The 12,839-nt window shown below is 44.9% G+C and overlaps 1 protein-coding gene across 1 annotated transcript in view; it reads left to right on the top strand.

Moving 5' to 3' along the window:
- The window catches only part of LOC311244512 (cadherin-like protein 26), a 68,318-nt gene that overhangs the window by 46,622 nt on the left and 8,857 nt on the right, over window positions 1-12,839 (top strand). Inside the window, exons 14-16 of the mRNA XM_084334056.1 lie at window positions 1,094-1,168; window positions 5,534-5,596; window positions 11,748-11,828. Coding sequence (XP_084190182.1) covers window positions 1,094-1,168; window positions 5,534-5,596; window positions 11,748-11,828 — 219 coding nt within the window. The remainder of the gene's footprint in view (window positions 1-1,093; window positions 1,169-5,533; window positions 5,597-11,747; window positions 11,829-12,839) is intronic.

Genomic DNA, 12,839 nt, shown 5'->3' with positions numbered 1-12,839 from the left:
GGGCCTATTGTCCTGTTTTCCTCCCGTCATCGTATGTCATCCATGCTACTGTATATCTTTGTTCCTCCCTGTCATCCCGCGTCTTACCCCTCTCTCCTCTCCTCTCCTCTCCTCTCCTCTCCTCTCCTCTCCTCTCCTCTCCTCTCCTCTCCTCTCCTCTCCTCTCCTCTCCTCTCCTCTCCTCTCCTCTCCTCTCCTCTCCTCTCCTCCTTTCCTCCCCCCTCCCCTCTCTCCTCTCCTCTCTCCTCTCTCTCCTCTCCTCTCCTCTCCTCTCCTCTCCTCTCCTCCCCTCCTCTCTCCTCTCCCCTCTCCTCTCCTCTCCTCTCCTCTCCTCTCCTCTCCTCTCCTCTCCTCTCCTCTCCTCTCCTCTCCTCTCCTCTCCTCTCTCCTCTCCTCTCCTCTCCTCTCCTCTCCTCTCCTCTCCTCTCTCCTCTCCTCTCCTCTCCTCTCCTCTCCTCTCCTCTCCTCTCCTCTCCTCTCCTCTCCTCTCCTCTCCTCTCCTCTCTCCTCTCCTCTCTTCTCTTCTCTTCTCTTCTCCTCCCCTCTCCTCTCCTCTCCTCTCCCCCCCCTCCTCTCCTCTCCTCTCCTCTCCTCTCCTCTCCTCTCCTCTCCTCTCCTCTCCTCTCTCCTCTCCTCTCCTCTCCTCTCCTCTCCTCTCCTCTCTCCTCTCCTCTCCTCTCCTCTCCTCTCCTCTCCTCTCCTCTCCTCTCCTCTCCTCTCCTCTCCTCTCCTCTCTCCTCTCCTCTCTTCTCTTCTCTTCTCTTCTCCTCCCCTCTCCTCTCCTCTCCTCTCCCCCCCCTCCTCTCCTCTCCTCTCCTCTCCTCTCCTCTCCTCTCCTCTCCTCTCCTCTCCTCTCCCCTCCTCTCTCCTCTCCTCTCCTCTCTCCTCTCCTCTCCTCTCCTCTCCTCTCCTCTCCTCTCCTCTCCTCTCCTCTCCTCTCCCCTCCTCTCCTCTCCTCTCCTCTCTCCTCTCCTCTCCTCTCCTCTCCTCTCCTCTCCTCTCCTCCCCTCTCCTCTCCTCTCCTCTCCTCTCCTCTCCTCTCCTCTCCTCCTCTCCTCTCCTCTCCTCTCCTCTCTCCTCTCCTCTCCCCCAGGCTGAGCCCACTCTCATCCTGTCTTCAAGCAGCCCTACGAGGGTGACAGATGAAGTGGATCACACCACCATGCCGGTAGATAAACAGCAGAAACATTCTTTCCCCTCTTCCCTCCCTCCTTCCCTTGTGTCTCCCTGTAATCTTCAAACACGTCAGGGCGTTAGTTGGCTCCGTGCCCAGTGCCCAGCCCTCACCTGGGGCCAAATACATTTGAATTATAAACGGTTTCCTTAAAAATACTATCAGTACTGCATAACACAGTATGGGGGCAGGAGTAAAAAGCATTAAAAGGGGTTTCTTTAAAAGTACTAATAGGTGTTCAGTACTGTATAGAGATACAGCCTATGGGAGAGGTGTGGTCTTTGATAGTCTATAGCAGTGGTTCTCAAACTACGGGTCGTGACCCAAATTTGGTAGGTGAAAAGTAAATTTTTATTTATAATATAATAATAATAAATATTCTTTTTTTGTTTGTTCTGGCAACATATTTTGGCTAAATATGCCTCGTTTTATAAATATGTATTGATAACATATTGCTGTAATTACATTTTCTAATAAATATGCATGATCTTTTATTTTGATATTCCTTAATTCCACGTTGAAAATTACACAATACATTAACACTTTGGTTGCCACTTGTTAACATGGTAAAACCCTGTTGAATGCCACCACCCACTTCAATGATAGCGTTGTGATGTGAACGCATAATCTCTGTCTTAAATTATGGCTATGTGTCTAATCTGCCCGTCAATCAATGACTTGTTTGCAGTCAACATTGTTGAGACGGATTGTTTTTTAATTGGTTAATTTCCGTTTTATAGCATTTTGAAAAGCCCTAGTTTTTCAGGAAAATATATAGATTCCGTGATAAACGCCCTTTACTGGAATATTCTGGCATACACAAAAACGTTGTCATTTTTCAGCCTATTTATGAATAGTTTTCAAATAAACGCTAAATTATCGATAGTATATGTGTACTTATGCACGCTATAGAAGCGATCTGAAAAATATATTCTCTCATTTCTTGATCAACGCACACACACACACACACACACACACACACACACACACACACACACACACACACACACACACACACACACACACATGGGGCACACGCTGATATATAGGTCAAAACAGATCCGATTATCCCAAGACTGGTCAAATAAATTGCTTACCTCAGATCAGATGTTATCCAAAAAGATTATTCCAATTCCTGATCGCCATTCCAAATATCGATCGCGTTTATTGATTCAGCGTTGGGTACTGTAAATGATGTATTCCACGCGTTTTCCGGCTCGGCGAATCACTTGGGTCTCTTCAGATGCCTCGCCGGAGAAGTAACATGAGGAGGCTGCCCCCCCCCCCCCCCCCCCCCCCCCCATCAGTCTAAACTCTAAACCAATGGGGTGCAGTTACACAGGGAGAGACGGTAGGGGGCGGTATTTTCCCAATTGAGCTCAGAGAGAGTCTGCAACACTAGCGTGAGGCTTGATTGATGAAATATGAATTCAAATCGCTAATAAAAAAAAAAATACGACAAACAAACGCTATATGTCGTTGGTGGCACTCAACTGGCGGCATGAACTAACAACAAATCGCGTCCGTGGCACTCAAAGTGTTAAGTGTGAGGTCCCCAAAAAAATTCCTAAATAAAATTGGGTCACGGTATGAAACGGTTTGAGACCCCCTGTGGTGTAGTGTACGCCCTGAGAGGCAGGGACCCCTGTGGTGTAGTGTACGCCCTGAGAGGCAGGGAGAGACTAGGTCCACCCTTCCCTGTACAGAAAGAAATGTCATGACCGGAATGATCTTTGATGTCTTTGAGGTGGATAAATAGGTCATAAAAACTCCCAAAACCAGTGCCGGTTCTCACACACGCTCTGAACCCAACGGTAAGCCTGGCTTCCAGGCAATGCAGCTCATCAAGGATACCTTTGCCAGTATTTGTGACACAACTCTGAACAAAGAATACTGATGCCGATATTTTAACATGGCTGTCAAATGCTGCAGGCGTTTTGCTTCTAAAAAGGAGACGCCCCATTGTCTTGAGGTACTGAGCTGTTGTGTTATTGTACTATATAGTGTGTACTGAGTATTGTAGTACAGGTTTTCACACAGGATTTTACCCTGTACCTTCTGGCAGGGGGACTGCCAATGGAAATGAGCCTTTTGGCAAAGATTTGGTGCATTTACGTTTTTTTAAATGTTTTATTAATGTATGCTGTCCCCCTTGAACAAATAAAGTAAACCTAACCTAACTATACAGTATATAGGGCAGCGCGTTGAAGTGTCCTTGATCAAGACACTTAACCCCTAACTGCTTCTGATGAGCAGGTTGGCACCTTGCACGGTTGAGAGAGAGTATGAAGTCCTGCTTTCGTCACCTTTATTGCTTTATGACATCTATTGTTTGTTTAAGGGGGTCACCTTAGGGTTATAAAGTAATAAAAATCACTCTCTCCATAGATCATACATATATTACTGACAGTTGCATTACGTTATGACCCTATAGGTGACCCCACAAACAATAGATGTCATAAAGCAATAAAACTGTCAAAGGTGATAAAAGCAGGATTTACTGTCAGTACTCTCAGATGCTAATGGAATTGGCAATGATAAACCTGTCCTCATAAAAACATGACCCATTTACATGCCGTGCCACACGTTTATGATGTACGCATATCTAAGTCTGAAGCTGCTATTGGAACATATTTGTGTTTGTTCGTCATCCAATGCCTCGTCCGAGTCTGCTGAACATGAGTTTGTGACTGTGCTGAACGTGAGTCTGTGACTGTGCTGAACATGAGTCTGTGACTGTGCTGAACGTGAGTCTGTGACTGTGCTGAACATGAGTCTGTGACTGTGCTGAACATGAGTCTGTGACTGTGCTGAACGTGAGTCTGTGACTGTGCTGAATGTGAGTCTGTGACTGTGCTGAACGTGAGTCTGTGACTGTGCTGAACATGAGTCTGTGACTGTGCTGAACATGAGTCTGTGACTGTGCTGAACATGAGTCTGTGACTGTGCTGAATGTGAGTCTGTGACTGTGCTGAACGTGAGTCTGTGACTGTGCTGAACATGAGTCTGTGACTGTGCTGAACATGAGTCTGTGACTGTGCTGAACATGAGTCTGTGACTGTGCTGAACGTGAGTCTGTGACTGTGCTGAATGTGAGTCTGTGACTGTGCTGAACGTGAGTCTGTGACTGTGCTGAACGTGAGTCTGTGACTGTGCTGAACATGAGTCTGTGACTGTGCTGAACGTGAGTCTGTGACTGTGCTGAACGTGAGTCTGTGACTGTGCTGAACATGAGTCTGTGACTGTGCTGAACGTGAGTCTGTGACTGTGCTGAATGTGAGTCTGTGACTGTGCTAAACATGAGTCTGTGACTGTGCTGAACATGAGTCTGTGACTGTGCTGAACGTGAGTCTGTGACTGTGCTGAACGTGAGTCTGTGACTGTGCTGAACGTGAGTCTGTGACTGTGCTGAACGTGAGTCTGTGACTGTGCTGAGTGTGAGTCTGTGACTGTGCTGAACGTGAGTCTGTGACTGTGCTGAATGTGAGTCTGTGACTGTGCTGAACGTGAGTCTGTGACTGTGCTGAATGTGAGTCTGTGACTGTGCTAAACGTGAGTCTGTGACTGTGCTGAGTGTGAGTTTGTGACTGTGCTGAACGTGAGTTTGTGACTGTGCTGAATGTGAGTCTGTGACTGTGCTGAACGTGAGTCTGTGACTGTGCTGAACGTGAGTCTGTGACTGTGCTGAATGTGAGTCTGTGACTGTGCTGAACGTGAGTCTGTGACTGTGCTGAACATGAGTCTGTGACTGTGCTGAACGTGAGTCTGTGACTGTGCTGAACGTGAGTCTGTGACTGTGGTGAACGTGAGTTTGTGACTGTGCTGAACGTGAGTCTGTGACTGTGCTGAACGTGAGTCTGTGACTGTGCTGAACGTGAGTTTGTGACTGTGCTGAACGTGAGTTTGTGACTGTGCTGAACGTGAGTCTGTGACTGTGCTGAATGTGAGTCTGTGACTGTGGTGAACATGAGTCTGTGACTGTGCTGAATGTGAGTCTGTGACTGTGCTGAATGTGAGTCTGTGACTGTGCTGAATGTGAGTCTGTGACTGTGCTGAATGTGAGTCTGTGACTGTGCTGCACGTGAGTCTGTGACTGTGCTGAACGTGAGTTTGTGACTGTGCTGAATGTGAGTCTGTGACTGTGCTGAACGTGAGTCTGTGACTGTGCTGAATGTGAGTCTGTGACTGTGCTGAACGTGAGTCTGTGACTGTGCTGAACGTGAGTCTGTGACTGTGCTGAATGTGAGTCTGTGACTGTGCTGAACGTGAGTCTGTGACTGTGCTGAACGTGAGTCTGTGACTGTGCTGAATGTGAGTCTGTGACTGTGCTGAACGTGAGTTTGTGTCGCTTGGTTTCAGGCTCCCCGCGAGGATCAGCACCGGAGCGTCACAGAGACCTACAGAAGCTCACGGCGAGACATGGTGAGTCACTGCCGGGCAGTGCCGGCTGGCGCTGTGATGAGAGTGATGCGTTAGGCGCTCCAGATAATAACACATTTCTTGTTTCTTCAAGAGATTTATGATTTATGGGTGTTTCCACCTTATAGCTATCAGTTTCTTGGCTGCTGTAACGCCCGCCAGAATGATTATTTAGTGTAGTAGTGATATATCATTTAGGAGCAGTGTTGCTGCTGCAAGTGGAATTGTCAGGTTACATATGTCTGAAAGTTTAGTTGTTATTTCCAAAAGAGAGCGACCGGTGGGCATTCCAAAAGTGGCAGTGGTCCCCAGAGCACACAAAGTGCACCGAGAGTCAGCCACCAACCCCATAGCGCACAGTTTCCTAGATGTGAGATACGTCCTATGAATATAATTAAAATGTATTGGCTGGTGATTAGGGTTACGGGAAGTCAATGTGACAGTAGTCCAAATATCATCCCAGTCAAACTCAGGGTCTAATTCTGGGATGTCCTCTCGCCAAAATATACCTAGATGATGAGTTTTTGTACGTGGATTTGATTAACACTTTCAGTGCCACGCTGTTTGGTTAAAGTTACCCTTAGAATTCCAGCCTTCTAGTCGTTTCCGTTGTCGTTGCACTATGTTTGCGAAGCTGTGTGTGTGTTCTGTATTATAGCTGTAGAGACACGGTGTGGCTCATTTTGACAAACATTACTTGTAGTCCAGCATGGGAATAATAGTTTGTTTCCACATGCTGTAGTTTGTAGTTTCTTACACGCTAAACATCGCACATTTCCAAGATAATACAGTCTTTTTTCATAGATCGCGAGATAAAACACGTTATGTGCAATAAGCCCAAACCGTTCTGGCTGATCCCCTGAAACCCCGCGTTTTAACTCAAAACTATGATCGTGTTTGCTGAGCATGTTTTTTGTCCAGTGAAACACAGAACTGTGATCGTTAGAAAAACATGTTTCAGATTCGGTCAAATAGACATAAATCAAATCAAATTTATTTGTAAGGCCCGACAACATACGTTAATGTCCCCATGGGCCGAACAGGTCTTCTTTAAACAAGTCAAGAAGAAACATCACAATAAGTCAAGAACAAAACAAGAACACCATAAGGTCCAAACATTTTCAAATAAATGCAAAATAAATGCAACACTCACAGACATACCCCACGCGAAGGTAAGGAAAAACTCACTCAAACCTAGCAATAGGAAAAAATGCACCACCAAACCATAGAAGGGCCATTCAAGGGGGGAAAACTGAACATTTTGAAAGATTAAAGATAGAGCTGATAGTGATAGCAACTGAACATTTTGAGAGATTAAAGATAGAGCTGATAGCGGATCTATTTGAGGCAAAGGGGCGGCGCAAAGAAGTATTTTGTTATAATTGCCTGTAAAAAAAAACGAACTGTCTGTCATAGGGTGGGGAAAATCTCGATGCCTAGGTATTTAAAATGTTCGACTATATGGGGATGTCGGCCGGTAGTTGCACCGTTCTGGCCAATTAATTCAGAGGTAAACAATCTGATTTGGGCCAATTTATTTTGAAGCCTGATAGTTCGTCAATTATTATTATTATTATTATTATTATTATTATTATTATTATTATTATTATTATTATTATTATTATTATTATTATTATTATTATTATTATTATTATTATTATTATTATTATTATTATTATTATTATTATTATTATTATTATTATTATTATTATTATTATTATTATTATTATTATTATTATTATTATTATTATTATTATTATTATTATTATTATTTGTGGCCGATTAGGAGGGGTCCTGCATACAAATTTGTAAGTCGTCTGCATAAAGAGTAATTTTGTGTGGGGTTTGTCTTATAAATTGGGCTAATGGTTCAAGGGAAAGCTCGAAAAGTCCGGACACAAAGGACAACCCTGTCTAGAAGACCTAGAGACCAGGAAGAGAGGGGAGCATATTTTGCCTGTCATTATCAATTCTGACCGGGAGCTGTAAAGTACTTTAATCATATGTATACATTTATTTTCAAGTCCCATAGCCTCCAATACCGTCCATAGATATTACCATTCTAGTCTATCGAAGGCCTTCATGGCATCCAAAGACAGAACTGTGGCTGGAGTTATATTGTCCTTACTGTTGTCAATTACATGCAATCATCTTCTAAGGTTATCCGCGGTTTGATCATTTACATTTACATTTAGTCATTTAGCTGACGCTTTTATCCAAAGCGACTTACAAGTTCTGTACGACAAGTCATCAGGAAGGGCACAACTCTATCAGCTGAGCAACAATGTTCATCAAAGTGTTGAGTGCTACAGTGTAGGTTAGTTTATTAGGACAAGTGCATGACAGTAAGGTTAGGGTTAGATTAAAAAAATATATATATTTTTGTATTGCAGATAATGGTTGATCACAGTGTACTAGCACCGTCATATACTTTTGGCAAAAATTTTAAGGTCGGCACCGAGAATACTTAGGGGTCCTTGTCCTTTGGTCATTTGGGTCCTTGTCCTTCTTGAGTAGTAGAGAGATAAGAGCCATATTTACATCCCTCGAAGATCCCCCTTGTTCAAAGGAGTGTTCAATCATCTCATGCAACAATGGGCCCAATGGGTCCCAAAACGCTAAGTATAATTCGGGTGGAATTCCATCGCAGCCGGGTGCCTTGCCCCTCTGCATCTCAGTGATTGCTTCTTTAAGTTATATAATCGGTTCCCCCAATTCCCCCGCCTACTCCTCGGATAACCTCGGTAGTTCAAGCCTGCTGGTAAACGTTTCAAATTTAGATTGATCAAAATGTACTTCTGAACTATATAGATGTGAGTAAAATGCTCTGAAGGTGTCATTCATCTTTTTTGAGTCTGTCGTTAATACCCCTTGTTGTATTCTGATTGAGGGAATATCCGAAAATGTATCGCTAGCACGGATTCTCATTGTGAGTAAATGACTGGGTGTAGCACCATGGAAGTAGTAATTTTGTCTTGTCCTGTGTATTAAAAACTCGGAGCGCTGTCTAAGAATATTATTTATTTATTTTTGAATGACCTTCCAATGGTGTATTCGTTTGTTCATTGTAGTTAGATTGCAATTAAGCCTACAGGTCTGAGTACAGTGTTTCCAATTATTCAAGTATGTTTAACCGTGCTTTACGTAAGTGTGTGACGTGTAAGTGTGTGACGTGACTTCTGATAAAATATTTTACTGCATTCCCTAAAATTCTAGGGTCTTTTACTGTATTAATATTCATTCTCAAAAATTCTGTAATCTGCATCAAATGTGTTAGGAGCATACAATGAAATTAGTGCGATTTTTCTATGAGAGTATTCAACTTTTGCCATCGTTATCCTCCCCTCTGTATCAGCCCACACATCCATCACCCTGATATCTAAATGACGTCTCGTCACTATAGCGACACCTCTCGTTTTGTTGCTAGCAGAATGGCGTGTCCATTGATGGCGGCCTGGATGTTGTTGCCCCATTCTCCGGTCTCCGGTGGTGCTGGGTTCGTCATCGTGGTGGGAGTGTTCTGTGAGGATGGGATTTGGCAGAGCCCAATAGCAGACCACAGGAGGAGAGAGAATGGAGTGTTTTAGGGTGTTTTAATATAGTTTCCCCAAGCAGACAGTTTGACAATTTGGAATGTGAATATTACATGGTAGTACCGGTTCGCCAGCCTTGCCACATCAGTTACCATAAGGTGAGTCTCACTAAGGAGAGCTATACATTTATTCCCTTCCTCCTCAGCAGACCAAGGACACTGGTGCGTTTATGAGGAGTATTTAACCCCCCGTGTTCCATATTAATGTGTTCAATTTAGCCATGGTTGTAACTATCTATGTGTATGCCAACATACCAACGCAGCCAAGCAAGGATCGAAGAGTGCAGGTCCTGAGAGGTCCGGTCCATCTGTATACCCACAATACTGGAGGAAGAATAATTATACTGACACAAACCAATAATACATAGAACACAAAAACCTTCAATGGCAAAAAAAAACTCTCCCCCCTGCTCTATATGCTATCCTGTCAACCTTACGGGTTAACCTTCTATACTTACCCAACCCCTTAACCCCACATGCTAATCCGCTGCGGATAGTCAAATACCCCTCAATTCCCACTGGGATCATAGCTTCACACAGACGCCCCTTCCCCCACTCCCCCCCCCCCCTTGACTTAACGAGTAAAAAATCCGCCACTAGTCTTAAAATAACATAAATAGTGAAGACAACAAGTGGTTAAAGGTAATCAAAAATTTTCACAGCACATAGCATTATAGTAGATAGTGGACAATGCCCCCGGGTGTACAAAGATACACATATATACATACAGAGCACAAAGGTGCTCAATATCTATACACCATATAATATATACATAATCAAGCTACTCATTAATTCTACGGTAATTTGTTACGTATTGTGACCCGACAGAGAAATGCTATCGACCGACTGCCTGGCAAAAACAAAGTATCCCCATCCACCCGGCGGCCCCCCATCCCCATCCACCCGGCGGCCCCCCATCCCCATCCACCCGGCGGCCCCCCATCCCCATCCACCCGGCGGCCCCCCATCCCCATCCACCCGGCGGCCCCCCATCCCCATCCACCCGAAGTACGCCAGCCACCGCAGCCCGCGTATAAAAAAACATGGCAAGCTAACAGCCCAGCTCCACACAACAATGTAATACAGAGCCAACAGTTCCCAAAACAACAAGAATAGTGATTTCTTTTTTTATAATGCAGGACCTCTATAGAGACGTCTTTATTTGGCATGCAACGACATGGGACATGCAATGGGCGGCACACACACACACACACACACACACACACACACACACAGGAATACACACACACACACACACACACACACATGCATTGTCTTTCTCAGGGTCGCCGATGCGATTGAGCTCTGCGCTTAACCCATCCCATCGTCCTTCCCCCCCAAGGGCAGCCGGGAGCAAACAGGGCGCTGGCGAGGTACCGCGCCTGGGGACCAATCCAAGTGCTCCTGCATTCTCATCAGCCTCCCGGTCGGCCCGCGTCTCCTTCAAGTATTTTTCCGCCTCAAGTCAGCGGCCAAATCCTTCTCGTTTCATCTTTCAGTTTGATGGAAAGTTTGGCTGGGAAAAGTAGCATTGGTCGGCATCTCATCCTCCAAAGTTCCGGCATGGCTTTCCTGTATTCTCCTCTCTGGGCCAAGACCTCCGGCGTGTAGTCCTCATCATATATGGCGATGCGATGATTTTTATAAAGTAGTTTCCCCCTTTTGGTTCAGGCTTCACGGATGATCAGTTCCTTTACCTGCAGTCTGTGGATCCGAACACTGTGCATCCGAACAACGATGACCCTTGGTTTCTGATCTTTCCCGGGCTTACAGTAGCTACATTGGCTCTATGCGCCTATCACATTCCGGGGGCTCAGTGAACAATTCCTTACCCAGGATTTCCTGCAATAAGCCGGGAACAAAGTTGGAAGGACGGGTCCCTTCAATGTCCTCTGGTACGCCAACTATTCTCATATTAAAATGTTTTTCCCCGAGACTGGACCTCATTGGACATGTTCCCCGCGCCGCAAGCGTTCACTCTGTCGGCCAGCTTCCTCCGTGAGCGTGACAATGTCCTTAGGGTTGTTGGATGACTCTGCGTGAAGTATTTCCATTTTCTCCTTCACCGCTCCAATAGACGCCTCTATCTCAGCCGTTACCGATTGTCGGTATGACTCAAAGTATTTGTTGAATTGAAGACTTCCAGTAGTTCTGCAATAAGTTGCTTGATAGCTGACAGGCTAGCTTCGCTCATGGTGAACACAGTTGTGCTGTGTCGGCTGCCAACGTCGCCACGCCTCGCCCAGCAGTCCGCTTGCTTGCCATATCTGTGATAAAGTTATTAAGCTGTCGAATTCATTAATAAAAATAAAAATGTATTAAAAAGACTAGTGGGGTAATAAAGGTGTTGGTTGTAAAAGTTAGGGAGCGATCGTGATACACATCTCTACTCCATGATGCTGGATCCTCCCCCCATGATGATGAGTATTATTATTATTAGTTGAGGATACATCTGTCTGTCTGTTTGTCCGTAGTAATCTTCAATATTTCTTAGTAATGTCTCTGCACGCTACATATAATCCTCTTCTTTAAACTCACCACTTACTCTTTCCCTCCCCACAGTTTAGCGCTCAGACGATGGACAGTAGGCAGGTGAAACTGCAGCGAACAAATTCGGCCGTTGCGTTCGGAGCACATAACAGGGTGAGTGACAGTTCTCCCTTACATCCACCAGGGGGGGCTCATAATCCTGTGTTTTAACATTGCATGCATTAATACAATTATATAATAATTAATGTATCCGTGTGACCAAATGGACAGAGTTAGACACTGTGCACTCTTACTAAAAACAATGTGTTGAAAGACACAAGATGTCTTGAAACGTCATGTTGTGTTTTAATAGCAACACAGATTTAAGGCAGGTTGTGTCATTTTCAACACATGCTCTAGGGCAGGGGTCTCAAACTCAATTTACCTGGGGGCCGCTGGAGGTAGAGTCTGGGTGAGGCTGGGCCGCATCAAATATTCCACAAAAAAAGGGTTTCAAGTATTCAAAAAAAAGTACAACTGATCCAATCTTCTCAATCTTATCTTCAGGCTTCTTAGTGGTGTTAGTAGACTTATCCACAGCTGTGTCAGTAGACTTATCCACAGCTATGGAAATGCACTGTGCCAGTATTTCAGTTATTCTGGTTGCTGTGCGATCTGAGGGGGATTTGCTTTTGTTTGCCTTCAAACATGGTCTCCATCACTTCAGTCATACATTATTTTCAAATAGCTACCGTTTCTTGGCATATAGTCACATAATTGGTTTGGTGCTGGGACCAGGGGAGTAGCTGGGGGGGGGGGGGTTTGGATGATTCCAAGGGCCCAGCAAATGCCCCACATTTTTTTATAGATTGGGGGCCCCACATTTTTTAATAGATTGGGGGCCCACAAATTGATTCTTTCATGGGGCCCAGAATCTCCAGCTACGCCCCTGGCTGGGACTCAGCATGAACGGATTATTTTCCCGTCCATTCACCTTTGAATGCAGTCGACATTTCTAAGATTTCTTTTACTGACCATCTTTGAAAATGCCATATTTTTCTGCTGCCTGCCTGCTGGCGAAAATAGGCTAATAGCTACATTTATCTCACAGAGATAAAACTGGGAGCGAGTTTACTGTAGAATAGATGCGCTGTCAACTCTGCTCCGATTTGAACTGAAAGAGAG

The sequence above is a fragment of the Notolepis coatsorum genome, assembly GCF_963971535.1.
Source record: "Notolepis coatsorum genome assembly, chromosome: 17".
NCBI classification, from domain to species: domain Eukaryota; kingdom Metazoa; phylum Chordata; class Actinopteri; order Aulopiformes; family Paralepididae; genus Notolepis; species Notolepis coatsorum.
The sequence above is the reverse complement of the archived record's forward strand: the minus strand, read 5'-3'. Positions and strand labels throughout refer to the sequence as shown.